Source organism: Apodemus sylvaticus, chromosome 5 (assembly GCF_947179515.1).
Source record: "Apodemus sylvaticus chromosome 5, mApoSyl1.1, whole genome shotgun sequence".
Lineage (NCBI taxonomy): Eukaryota > Metazoa > Chordata > Mammalia > Rodentia > Muridae > Apodemus > Apodemus sylvaticus.
Window position 1 is genome coordinate 96,554,744 of NC_067476.1, and position 14,622 is coordinate 96,569,365.

Sequence of the window (14,622 nt, forward strand, 5' to 3'; positions counted from 1 at the left end):
CAGTTAATATTGGTCACTCTTAGATTTCTGATGGTATTGAAGACTCATAGACAGCCCAAGCTGTTTAATCCAGAGAAAGCTGATATAAATTTAAATGATTTTCAGGTGACATAAAATTTAAAGCTAGCACATAAGTCAATTCTTACAATGTTAATTCTTAAGTTGTATTGCCATATTCTTAAGTCATATTAGGGAGTCACGCCTCATGGTAGGAACTTGACATTGGTCAAGGACAATCCCTGGCTTTGGGCAGGAATCTGACCTAAGGGCATAATAGGGAAGTAGGTTACGGTAAGAATTTTTATCCTAGGGTGGAGTGTTAAGAGTGTACTAGACATTGGTCAAGGTGAACTTCTCACAGCCTTTGATGAGCAAGGATTCCTGTGATAGTCAGGATCCTGCTCCACCTAGGGTGGAGAAGCTCAGTGAAGGTTGAGCTCATTGTTCTCCCTGGTCTACAAATTCCTGAATTAAGCAGGTGACCCACCCAGCTGTAGAGTCAAAAACCACCAGATGACTTCACTGGAACTCAGCCTAGGGTGGGGGGGGGGGGGGAAGGGCGTGCCCAAACTGTTAAAAGTTCTGACTGACATTAAAGTTCCAGCAACCCAGTTCATAGTAGTGGCAGGCAGCTACGGAATACAACATTAAGTGTTAATTCTGACAGTCTTTTAAGATAATACAGAAGAAAAGAGTTCTGTTTAATTGACAGGGATGATAAACTAGGTGTTATGTCTATCTTATAGTTTATAGTTTACAAAATGGTAATAATTATGCTCAATTGATATTTAGAGAGGACCACAGAGTGGAGCAGGAGAGGACCTGAGACCACCTATCCTGATGTAGCTCTCTCACTAAGGGTATATTTCCCAAGAGACTAATTAATCTCTTTGAGACTGTTTTATTTGTAATACAGGAAGCCAAAAAGATTACCTTCAGACAAAAGGTGACAGACCAACACCAGACTCCATTGGCAGGTCTTGAGGGCATGGCAGCCCACAAATTTGACCAAGGTATGTAAGGTTAAGCAGGGACCAGATGAGTCACCTGCAGCTTTTCTAGAGCAGCTCTTGGAGGCATTCTGCCAATATACATACTATGAATCCAGGGGTTTGGAATATAAAGCTACTATGACAATGGCTCTTATAGACAGAGCTAGTAGAGATATCAGGAAAGAGCTTCAGAGGCTAGAGGGATTTGGTGCAGGTTGCTGAGAAGGTCTGTAGAAGGATTTAGTAGTGTAGGTTATTGAGAAAATCTGTAGAGAGATTTTGTAGTTTGCTGAGACAGGGAGACAGAGGAGAAGAAACTGAGAAAAAGAAAGAAAATGACAGAGAAGGAAAGAAGCTACAGAGAATCCAAAATATAATAGTTAAAAAAAGCAGAAAAGGGAGACAGAAAAGGACCAATGTGCATACTATAAAGAAAGAGGCCACTGAGCCAGAGTGTGCCCTAAGAAATAGAAGCTGGGAGCAGGAATTCCCAGGTCTTGGGAAAAGTACCCCCCTCATGGCAAACCCAGGTGTTAGCCCTGGGTGAAGACAGTGACTAGGGGAGATGGGTTTTCTGGCCACCTCCCCCAACCCAGGATAACTGTGGGAGTCAAAGAGAAACCCATTCAGTTCTTGGTGGACACAGGGCTCAACACTCAGTCTTCCAAGCCAATGGTGCTGTTTCTAAGAAAAGATCTAGGATCCAAGAAGCCCCTGGCACCAAACTGTATTCATGGACTACCCGAAGAACAGCAGACCTAGGGATGGAATGGGTGGCCCATTCATTTAGGGTCACACCAGGCTGTTCCTACTCTCTGTTGGAGGAAGACATATGCTCCAAAATGGGGAGGGGGCAGATAATAGCCCTATTAAAAAATGGGGTACAGAGCTAAACAGGGAATTCTCAACTGAGGAAACTCAAAAAGCACCTAAAGAAATGTTCAGCATCCTTAGTTATCAGGGAAATGCAAATCAAAACAATACTGAGATTCCACCTTACATCAGTCATAATGGCTAAGCTGAAAAACTCAGTTGCTGGAGAGGATGTGGGGAAAAAGAAACACTTCTCTATTGTTGGTGGAATTGCAATCTGCTAAAATCACTCTGGAAATCAGTTTGGTGATTCCTCAGAAAATTAGACATAGTACTACCAGCGGACCCAGCTATACCACTCCTGGGCATATACCCAAAAGATGCTCCTACATGTAATAAGGATACATGCTCTACTATGTTCATACCTGCCTTATTTATAATAGCCAGAAGATGCAAAGAACCCAGATGTCCCTCAACAGAGGAATGAATACAGAAACTATGGTATATATACACAGTGGAGTACTATTAAACTATTAAAAACAATGAATTCATGAAATTCTTAGGCAAATGGATGGAACTTGAAAGTGTCATCCTGAGCGAGGCAACCCAGTCACAAAAGAACACACATGGTAGGCACTCACTAATAAGCGGATGTTAGCCCAAAAGCTCAGAAGAAACAAGTTACAATTCAACAAGCTCAAGAAGAAGGAGGACTTAAGTGAGGGTACTTTGGTTCCTCTAAGAAAGGGAACAAAATAGTCACAGGAGCAATAAGGGAGACAACGTGTGGGGCAGAGACTTAAGTAAAGGCCACCCAGAGACTGCCCTACCTGGTGATTCATCCTATAAACAGTTAACAAACCCTGACACTACTATGGATGACAAGAAGTGCATACCAAAAGGAGCATGCCATGGCTGTTTCCAGAGGGGCCCTGCCAGAGCCTTACAAATACAGATGAAGGATTTATGAGGTTAGGTGGAGGACTTTCGGCAGCAGGATGATGAAGGGGCTTAAAGGGGGTAATATAGGAGGTTAGGTGAGTGTGGCTAGGCGGCGTGGGGGAAGGTGTCCAGGCGGGCCCTTGCCTGGGCACCTCTGCCCCTGAGGGACCACACACACACAGACATGGTATAGAATAGAGTTTATTCAGAATAGGGGATGGGAGTTAGTGGTAGAGAGAGAGAGGTAGAGAGGTAGAGAGGTAGAGAGAGAGAGAGAGAGAGAGAGAGAGAGAGTGGAGGCCGGCCAAGACCACGTGGAAGGGGGGAAGAGCCCCAGGGGCAGAGAGGTGAGAGTATGTGGGAGAGCGGAGAGCAAAGAGAGAGAGGAGGGGCAAGTAGCCCCTCTTATAGTGGGCCAGATCTCTGGGGCGGGGCATACCTGGCCATTGCCAGGTAGGTGTGGGGTGGAGCTTAAACAAAACCCCAACAACAGAGGCAGATGTTAGCAACTAACTATTGGACTGGGCATGGAGTCCCCAATGGAGGAGCTGAAGAGTTTTACAGCCCCGTGGGAAGAATGATTTTGGCCACCCAGACTCCCCAAGACTCCCAGGGACTGAACCATCAACCAAGGGGCACACATGGTTCCAGCCAAAAATGTAGCAGAGGAAGGCCTTGTTGGGCAACAGTGCGAGGAATAGTCCTTGGTCAGGTAAAGGCTCAACAGAGGCCCCAACAAAGGGAAACCAAGGCGGGGGGGGGGGGGGGGGGGGAAGGAAGGAGGGAATGTGTTGGGTGGAGAGGCATATACATGGAGGCAGGGGGAAGGAGGAAGGGGAGAGGTTCAGGGGTCTCAGGGGAGGGAGGATATCAGGAAAGGTTTTAACATTGGCAATGTAAATGAAGATAATATTCAATAAAAAATAAATTAAAAAAATAAATAGATGACCTATCTGAAAAAAAGAAAAAAGAAAAACAAATGTCTAAAAATGGGGTTGAGTTTAAGTAATGGCTTCCTGGATGTTCACAGCCAATAGATATCAGTGAGATGCTTAAGAAATAATGGCATCCTAAGGTACCAAAAGAATAGTGACAGACTGTGATCACCTGGAATTCAAGGGACACATAATGCCTCTCTACACATATATGTGTTACTAAAAAAACAAAAAACAAAAAAAAAACCCCAAAAAATCTCATCCAAGTTCTTGTTTGCTACTTGCTGCAGTGGCTCTAGCAAACAAAGTTTTACAGATTGAGGCGAGAAAAGCCTCCTGGGGCTCTCCGGAACACCCCTGTGCAGAGCTGAATATCTCACTTGGCAATTTGTTTTCTCCCCCTTTTTAGTAGCCGGGGCTGGGAAAAACCCAAGCAAATTAAGATGTAAAAGAATCCATCTTGTAGTAAATTACTAGCCAGAAAATTCTGCAAAGCTTTGTTTATGTAATTACATTTACCTCCCAACAGTATGTAAATGAAGTAAGGCTCTAACTGGACGGAAAGAAAAGCATTAATAGCAGGTATTAGAATTTTTCCAGGAACCCTAACATTACAGGTTCCTTTTGTTTTTTGACCCTCATACAAAGTCCAAGCAGGACAGGTGGGTTTGGGTCTGATCTTAGACAATAGGCTCAGATTAGAGGATATTTACATTTGAGGAACCTCATACAATGTCCTTGCCAAGGACTCAAGGTGGGTCCTAGGGCAGATTAGAAAGAATTTACATTTGAGTTGCTGCAAAGCACAGAGCTGCCTCAAAGGAAGCTTGTGAGAAACTGTTTTTGTCTTACAGACCCCACTTAGGGAGTCTATGGCCAAAACAATATTCTTAGATTATATAGGCGTGATTTGCCTCAAAGGAAGCTGTGAGGAAACTGCTTTTGTCTTGCAGACCCCACCTAGGGAGTCTTTGGCCAAAACAACATTCTTAACTTATCCAGGTGTGGTTCAGGATGCAGTTCATACTTATTACTCACAGAGACTCATTTAGACTCTGGGAGTTTGAGAAAATGTCCTTTAAAGTCTCTTTAAAAGTTTATATCAAGAAGATTGATGTTGTCTGTGTTAGAGCTTCTAAGTTTGTTACTCGGGAAAACGTTTTACCTGGTTGATTTTATACTTCCTTGTGCCAAATGGTTATGCTAATTGTTCCTTGGGCCTGCTTTACTGGCTACATCTTTTGATATATAAATGTCAATCCCTCATGCTTAAAGGCTCATGCCTCAAAACAAAAAATACACTCAGATCCAAAAACCACCTCGGTGTATGTGTGTCATTTCGCCGAACCCGTGCCTTCCTGGACCAAAAGAATCCTGGTTATCCCGTGGCTGAGTTTGGTGTTTGCGACACTACTAGGAGTGAGAACAGAGTTTTGAGTACATATGACAATTAATGTAGGAAATTATTTTCCTGCTAGAAATGCAGGAATGCAGGAGCTATACTCCCCCATGTGCTTCACTATCAAGTACTGTCTAATTTAGTGATTTATTACTGCTAGGAATTTACTCATTTTTCTCTAGGTCATGTATTTTCCTTTATTGTGTTTTTCTGTTAGGTTAATAGTTTAAATTTACTTTTAAAAGTGTATTTTGTGCATATGTACTGTGTGTGTGTGTGTGTGTTTGTGTGTGTGTGTATAACTCATAGAGCACCAAATCCTCTGGAATTAGCATTATGGGCCACTTTAAGCTGCAGTGTGCACGCCCTGGTCCTCTGTAAGATCAGCAAGTACATCTATCTGCTGAGACCTCTCTCTACCTCCTTGAGTACTCTTTTCTTTCTTTTTTTTTTTAAAGCAACTGAGTTCTCTATATAGATTTTACTCAGTATATTGTTTTTACTTACATATTTTTCTCAAGTCAACTAAGTTTCTTATTTCTGATTCAACAAGGACGCCCTTCCTTACGTTATTACAAACTTGTCAGTATTTGCTTTTCCTACTTTCTACCAAGTTTAGTTATTCTTTGTCTCTCTTTGATCCATCTGAAAATGACTGCTTTTGTGTTGTAAGGAATGGCTGCAATCTCTCTTTTTCTTGGTAGTCGGTCACATGGCTCAGCTCTGCTGAATTCCATAGTACTTCAGCCCAGCATAGACAGGATACACTCCAAAGCCACACGCTGTCTTACCTGGTAGAAGTAAGGGTTAGGCTCCGACTCCCCCACGCCCTGAAAGTCTTCCACATTGATGAGCTGGAAGTCGTACAGCAGGCCCGCGTTGGCTGTGCTGAACTCTGGCAGGAGCTGCACGTGTGGCAAGTTCCCTAGGTTTTTGTAACGCCAGTTGTAGAGGTTACACAAGCTGCCCAAGACAAAGACCCCGAACAGATTAACAAGGTGGGACCCTTCAGTACACAAAGGACATTCTAACGAACCACACTGTTTTAGTTTTAGTAGCCAGACTTAGTCATCATTTTATCAACAATACTTTGTAAACTTTAGGCTCCTTGCTCCAAGTAACCAAAAGACCGGACTGAAGATGTTCCAAAGCTGACAGCTCTCCTGTGCGCCTGTGTAAACTACTGCTATGTCATTCACTTCAGAGCCAAGGAGGCCTGTAAGTGGGGACACTAGGAGCACCTGTGACGTGGCTGGCTTTCCTTATGAAGTTAAGAACCAGTGTTCTCCCCTTGTTCACTTTTGCTTTAGGTTTTATCATTACATTAAGGTCATGTGTTTGATACAGGATAAAGTAAATCCTTTTCAGCCACTTATATCAAGTTAATGAAGAAAACAATTCATTTGGCCAATATGCATATTTGTAGAGGGCAGTTCCTAGATTTGTAGAGGAGGCTAAATCTTTATGCAATGATCTTTCAGGGAACCTAGATTCCTAACTGGAGTGACTCTTCACCTTGCCCTGGCTCTTCCTTGAGCATCGAGGTCCACGGTAGGAACTCCAACCCGGACAAAGCGAGTGAAAAGAGACTGCTCCATGTTGGAATACTTCTGAAAGGCCATGTTCTTGATGACTGGAGGCAACTGGTGGTGATCACCAATCATAATCCATCGCTTCAATCGGCTGAATCCGTCTTGAGGATTCTAGAAACGAAGCACCAAAAGGTGAGGCAGCACCAGAGTAGTTCAATTAACCCATTCCTGAGGGTTCTAGCTCACGGGAACTATCCACGGACAACACTATTAACTTGCAGATTCTCAACTTCACCAGCTCTCTAAAGAGGCCTAGTGAATGGCTTACACGGTGGGCGGGTACTGAAGCTACGGTGCCAGCGCTCCCACCTGAGGTATAAGCAGGCCTGGGTGAAGGGCTTTTCTAGAAGTTTACGGTCAGTGTTAAGCAAAATGTAAGTAGGCAGAAGCAAGCCCAGGGACAGAAGTAGAAAGAGGCCAAAGTGAACACTGGTATTAGAAGTATGCCAAGAAGTTCTGAGGAGGAGTTTAAGAGTAAAAACCATTCATAGCTTCATACACTACTAACTTCAGTTTCTTAGTCTTCATAGCCCCGTGTCCAGGAACTATATCTTACATTGGATATAATAAACACTAACTTGTATATGATAGCTTATAAAAGCAATTTTTTAAGATTTATTTATTATTTTATGTATATGTGTACACTGTAGCTGTACAGAGGGTTGTAAGCCATCATGTGGTTGCTGAGAATTGAACTCAGGACCTCTGCTCACTCCGGGCTCTGCTTGTTCTGCCCCAAGATTTATTTAATATTATATGTAAATAAACTGTAGCTGTTTTCAGACACACCAAAAGAGAGCATCAGATATCATTACGGATGGTTGTGAGCCACCATGTGGTTGCTGGGGTTTGAACTCAGGACAGTCAGTGCTCTTAACCACTGGGCCATCTCCAGCCTATAAAAGCAATTTTAATAACTAAATTTATCTGCACATTAAGTGGTTTTTAGTCTTATATTGGTAATTCCATATTTTGTTTATAATGCTTTAATAGTAAAGAATATATAACAAGAAGCATTCTTAAAATAATACTACTTGGTTTTAAAATTTAGTCACACAATTACAAAAAGCAATGTATCCAAGGAATACCAGAAACATCTGTAGAAACAACTCTAACAAAAGAAAAGACAAAGGAACTCATTCTCCCTCCAAATTACCTAATAATATAATTTTCCTGTTTAAAAGTCATCTTTTAAAAGCTATGTTGTAGATATAAACCATGGGCATTTTTTATTTTTATTTTTTTGAGACATGGTCTCACTATGTAGCTCTGACTGTCCTGGAACTCGCTTTGTAAACCAGACTGGTCTTGAATTCACAGAATTCCTCCCACTTTTGCCTCTGAGTTCTGGGATTAAAGCCACTCTGCCTGGCTTAATCCATGAATTTTTAAGTAGTGTGCCCAAAGGGAATCCAAAGCCATGGATAGATCCGGGGAAAGAGTTTACAGACTACACACATTACAGCAAACAGGAGAGCATGGAATCAGGACCCTAAGTGTAGCCAGGATTCTTAATGATTTCTCTGAGCTTTATTTCTTACCTGCAGAAGAAGAGGGATAAAGGTTTCTATCTCCAAAATCTGAGCAGCCTCTTCCATTAAAATGTTGTCATACTGAAAAAGAAAATCTTGTCAAAGAGTAGCTAAAAAAACCAAGCAATTATCACCGTAAACAAAACAATGGTCAAAAAGCCTTAGTAATTTTGTATTAAGACAGCATATATAAACTATGCAAATAAGTTTGCATCCTGATTGGTCTCCAGTTGATGTCCTTAACCTCAGGTGTCCCAACATCATCTATGGCGAGAGGAGCTCATTGCAATTCACATTGGTTCTTTCCAATTTAGTTCTCCACATTCTTTACAGGTTAGTCAGACTGACTGTACACGTGGCTAGTACTCATTACCCTTAGGAGTCTTATTCACCACAATAATCCACTTCCACCTCAAACCTGGATCTCAGACACTACTGAAGTCTGTCATAATACCTTCAAGCTGGCTCTGAGTTTATTCTCTAGGGTACACTGTCTAGAACCACCATTACTAATGGTTTGGGAATCTCCACCATTCCCTTCCTGCTCTAAGCCACTGACAGTCAAAAGATTATCAAGTTGTTTCAATTCTTCAAATTCTTTTACGGAAAAAAATAATCCTTAGACATGACCTACTCAAAGAAGTCATGGTCTGTGTAAAGTACATCTATTTATAAGACTTTAAAACTTTAAGTTTGGCCAGGCATTGCAACACACACCTTTAATTCCAGTATTCTGGAGACATAGACAGGTGGATCTCTATGACGCTGAGATTAGCCTGGTGTGTACATAGCAGGCCCCAGCCAGCTATGGTTACACAGCAAGACCTTGTCTCAATGAACAAACATAGAAAAAGTAAAAACATCAAAATTAAAAATATTTTTTAAAAAACCTACCTGCATGGAATAACTTTAGAGCTTATCACTTTAAGGATTGAAAATGATAAGCAAACTTTTGATAAGCAATATTTTAGACCTCATACAAAGATATACACATAAAAATCTACAAATTCTAGTATTGACTATACTAATATCCCTTGTTTTTAAATTCATATAATATCAAATTTTATATACCCATATATATATATATTAGTCCCAAGAAGAAAATATTCAGGTAAAAAATTCCCATGCATATTTTTCACACTTGGGAAAGTTCACACTCCACATTACTCATTGATTATATCTGCCCTGCCCTGCAACTGAGGAATCTTCCCTCTAAGATAACAAGAGCTCTATCTTGCAGTTACTGGGTATCATCTTTCAGTGAGTTTACGTACTTTAAAACTGTTAACTACTTTCCTTAACAAATGAGTTGCTGCCATTGTGTTCAAACCTGAACGCACCCTCTCAAGCAACACACCAACAGGTACAGGCTTACAGAGCTGTACTCAGGTGAGAGTTTTAGCTAATAGTGACAAAGACTGAAAATTCAAACCTATTACTCAATTGTTATGTTCAACTTTAACTGAGTAATAAACATCAATCCTGCTCATATTTATCAGACATTAAGTTATTTTAATATCTCACTTGATGGCATAAATAAAATCATTCTACTACAGACAGACAACAGGAATTGGATATATGTTTACTTTGTGAATAATGTTCATAGATAAATGTCTCGGGTGTAAAGGATTATGAAATTCTACTTTCATAGCTTTTAAATCTGTTTAAACAAGTGATACTCAGTAAAGATGAAACCTTAACAATGATGGTCTGGTAAGACAATCAAGTGATTGATGTTAATTGATAGACATATTACTCAAAAATTAAATGAGATTTAACCTCATTAATCATATAAATGTTACATTACCATCTACTTTTAAAGGAGACCATTAAAGCAATTAATTATCCATGAGACCTTTCATAAGAAGTGAACCAATCTAGATCATGACAAAAAAGAAAAAAGTAAAGAAACAGAAAGCCATTGAGGAGATAACTAAGGATTTACATCTTTACCTTGAAACCCAACTTGACCAGGTCATGCCGTTTTAAGGCAGCATGAGTACACGTCATGGCAATGATTTTGGCTTCTTTCACCAGGAGGTATTTAGATCTGTCCAGTCCACTACGAAGTAGTTCTGAGGCTCTGAATTCCTATGGAGTGAGTCCCAGCGAGACAACTTTAATATAGTAATAGTTCATGTGTATACAAGCACTATCTACCCTATTGGACAATTCCTGTATGTAGGTATGTATGTATATATGTGCATATATACACATATATACACACATATACATATATATTACATAATTATTTATTATGTAATTATGCATTAATATAATATATAAACATAAGCCAAGCCTAATGAACCATAAGAAAAGACTAAGCTAAGGCTAATGATTTATAATTCTTTTTGTTATTGGTGCCATCTGAGTTCAGATAACAGGTGATATTCAAGCTACAATCTGGACATTTTGTATATAAACTAATTTTATTATAAAAAATGAGCACTGAATAAAATACCAACCAGTAATATAGCTACATTATTCAAATTCCCTGTAAGAAAAGAAAAACTCATACATTCCTATTAAATAGTAAACAACTGGTTGTACAAATGACAAAGGACTGAAAAGCCAGCCAGGGGATGAGTCAATGTAGACACTGGCAACAGCAAGAAAGTCACTGTCAAGTTGGTGGGGGAGGTGGGACTGTGTCGGGTAAAGGGGCATATACATGGAGGCAGGGGGTGGGAGGAGGGGTAGGGAATCGTTGGGGAGGAGGGCTTTGGGGAGGGGGGAAATTGGGAAACGTTTTACCATTGGCAATGTAAATGAAGAAGACACTCAATAAAAAAAAAATGAAAAAAAAAGTCACTGTCACTCCTACTAGGAAGGATCAGAAGGAACCATGGTGTGGGCAGAGCCCAGGGACTTGGGTTACTCCACCAGGGACCTGGGCCAGTCTAATAGGAGCTGGAGGAACAGAAGAGAGAAAACCAGAGCAGAGTGAACTTTGCTTTGCCCAACTTGTCTCTTCTCAACTTCCACCACATCTCTCAGGATATGCTTAATTGAGCTAAATGTCAGCTGACAGAAAATAGAGGACCCTTAAATCTGCAAGGACCAGTCTCAAGTTCAGCCATGGTGGAGCATAGATAGGCACAACAATATCAGGTTTCCCCAGACTTGAAAATTCCATATACCTACTTCAATTTTTTCTTAACATTTTGTTGTGTTTCTCAAATAATTTAAGCATCACTGATTCAAATTAGGTAGTATGTACCTGCCTCTTTATACTCCCCAAAAGGGCAGCTGCTACTATATATTGGCCAGTATAATTTTGATACTATAATTTTCAGGTATAAAATCATCACTATCCTATATAGTCATCTACCTATCCATAAGTTATCAATATTTACCAACTATGAGACAGATACTAGGGGATGGGTTGGAAGCATATGTAGGAGATAGAAAAGCTACGAAGTCCCTGTTCTCTGTACCTAGAGTGACACCTTCTATACCCTCTGACTAAGGAGACAAGCCTGAAGATGGCCACCTAGAAGCCTACTGCAAGCAATGTTTGTCCTGAGGCTCCCCCTGGATCTCCAGCAGAGCCTTCTCTATCTGTTCACTGATGATCCTTCCTTCACTTTCCTATCAGGACCAAGCATCCTGGTTAATACAGGAACCTTACCTTGTGTCTACTGATCAACTAAGAAACAGCTTATCTATCTCAAACTCCTATACAAAGAGCTACTACTGAGTTTCCTGACGGAGGACGGCGGGGTACTTCTGCTGGCAGAGTGCTTGCTGACGGTGCAGGAAGCCTGGGCTTTAGAGCCTTATTGCTGTGTGAACAAGGCGTGCTGGTGCACACCTGCACACACCTGCCATTCCATGACTCAAGAGGCAGAGAGCAGAGGCTTAGGGTCATGCTACCTACACAGTGAATTTGATATAAAAAAGAAGAACAATACCTGATGTAAATATTATTTTCTTAAATAGCAGTATTGGAAATAACTCATTTTAATTCTTGCTTATTTCTTAACTAAAAACTGTATCTGGCTGTGTGAGAGAGTGCATGCCAGCACTTAGACGGCAGAAGGGGGAAGACTTCTGTGAGCTTAAAGACTTCTGTGAGTTTAAGCTAACCAGGGTTATGTAGAAAGTTCTATGTCAGCTAGGTCTGACATAGTAACACTGCAGTCAGTCAGTCTGTCTGTCTGTCTCTGTCTCTCTCTCATTCTCACACATACAGACAGTAAATATTTTCAAAATTTTTTCCTAACAATTTGATTTGCAATCTTACTATTTAATTTTCCTCATTAAAAGGTAAACCAGAAACTTTTAAAGAAAGATGAAAACAAGTTGAAAAACTTTACCTCAAGCTGAGTGAAGATTTTCTTAATATGCCTGAAGCACCCTTCAGCGATTTCCATGTCTTCTTCATAAGATCTGCCTTTGAAGATGGGCTGAGGCGCGTTGGCAAAGTACTCCTGGAAGGGGAAGAGCGTGGCGACCTCGGCGGCGTCTGGGCAGGTGCTCCCTGTGTTCTTCAGTCTGCTCATGTATTCTTCCCAACGGGACATTACCTGCAGGGAAAGCTCAACTTGTACCTTGATGGCTAAATTATGCTTTAAATAAAGTGACAGGGAATCTAGACAAAATGAACTAAACAGTCTGAATCTAAAGCGCACTACTTTGCAAGACAGTGCATGTCTTGTTTGCTTCACAAAACCCATAAAATCTCATTCTGAATGCACTCAAGTGGCTTGTGCAGCCACTGATGAGATTAAGCCCATTCTCTCAAATTCATTAAAATTTTCAATTTTAGATCATTTCTAAAATATACAAACCGCATTACTCCAATGAGAACAAGTTACATGAAGTCTGCACTATTTGATTATCTCTTAATTCACTAGAAATTATTAGCAAGACAAAGGACTTACCATTTATTCATTTATGTGGGTTCCTGTTTCTCAATAGTTTTCATGCTCAGAAAATTAATCTTAACAAAGTCACAGTCTTAAATTGAAATCAATTAATTCTAAGAGATACTTTATTTCTGGGTATGAGAAAGAACAGTATGTTTTCCCTTGTTATTGATAAATGGCATAATAAAATGCCTTTGTACTCTGTTATGACTGGGTAGGTAGAGTATTTAGTTACATTCCTACAATGAGGTAGAGAGAGAGAGAGAAAGAGAAGGAGAGGGAGAGGTAGAGGGAGGGAGAGGGAGAGGAAGAGGGAGAGGGAGAGGGAGAGGGAGAGGGAGAGGGAGAGGGAGAGGGAGAGGGAGAGGGAGACGGAGAGGGAGAGGGAGAGGGAGAGGGAGAGGGACAGGGAGAGGGAGAGGGAGGGAAAGGAGAGGGAGGGAGAGAAAGAGAATGACTTCAAAGGCAGCAATATCAGCTTTAACTTAGAGTTGTTTACAAAGGAAACAGACCCATAAGACAAAAGCCCAGGGCCTGGAGATGGCTCAGGGAAAAGGTGCTTGTGACCAAGCCTGTGACCTGAGCTCGATCGCCGGAGTCCACAGTGTGGAGGGAGAGCCAAGTGCACAAAGCTGTCTGCACATACAAAGTGCCCAAGGAAAGGCTAAAACTGTTAAAGCAATAACAGAAACAAAGGGCAATCACAATGGTTTTGGAAATGCCATATATTTGTAAGTATGAAAACAACAATAACCTTCTCTAGAATGTGAACTACTCTCCTTCTAAGACAAGCACTATGAATCTGACTTTAAAGCCTTCCAGCCATACCTGATATAAGAAGAAATAGCCTGCAGTTTCACAGGTATATGAAGCATCTCCGGGAACCCCTAGACTCTTTTGTAATCGTTTGACTTCTTCTAAAAGTTCTATTCTTCGAGCCAGGACATAATTGACTCTTCCATACCTACAATTGTCAGACAGGTAAGAAGGCAAATCTGTAATGAAAAGGCTTTGACAACATCTATTGACAGAACTCAAGAGTGTATAATAGAAGCTCTAAGTGATCAGAGAGAAATGAAAAGGAAGGAAGCCCAATTTAATTTATATTTAATTATGAGTGGTTAATAAATTAAACTATAAGTGGTATATCTTGGGCCACAGCACAAAAAGTTATTTAAAATATAACTGAAGGCCAGTACTTATATGCAAACATGTTGGCAGTCTGAGTAGAGAGAAAAATCGATCAAGCAAGCTGTCAGGTTTTGTACATATAAAACTTCCCATATGTTACAGTGTATTCTGGAGCAGACCAATAGGCTAGGAGCACAGAGCAGACAGACTGGATACTCTCTGTACAGCACTGTCCTGCTTAAGCTATCATAAAAGCACAATGTTTCGAAAGTTGAAAATGCACTCTATGTTATCTGCAGTTTCTAGTGTGTGGTCTAGCACTCAAACGCTGCAGGATCACAAATCCTGCTGAGTGAGTGAGTGAGTGAGTGAGAAGTTTGTGTGTGAGGGGGGAGCCACCGGTCCCCCATCTCCA

At 40.9% G+C, this 14,622-nt stretch overlaps 1 protein-coding gene across 2 annotated transcripts in view; it reads right to left on the bottom strand.

The window, feature by feature from the left end:
• Positions 1-14,622, bottom strand: part of Aqr (aquarius intron-binding spliceosomal factor) — an 80,804-nt gene that overhangs the window by 13,806 nt on the left and 52,376 nt on the right. For both annotated transcript variants that reach the window (XM_052183181.1, XM_052183182.1), the window contains exons 25-30: positions 13,905-14,040; positions 12,525-12,734; positions 10,159-10,296; positions 8,215-8,286; positions 6,597-6,784; positions 5,873-6,044 (exon numbers count right to left, since the gene is read on the bottom strand). In XM_052183181.1, coding sequence (XP_052039141.1) covers positions 5,873-6,044; positions 6,597-6,784; positions 8,215-8,286; positions 10,159-10,296; positions 12,525-12,734; positions 13,905-14,040 — 916 coding nt within the window. The remainder of the gene's footprint in view (positions 1-5,872; positions 6,045-6,596; positions 6,785-8,214; positions 8,287-10,158; positions 10,297-12,524; positions 12,735-13,904; positions 14,041-14,622) is intronic.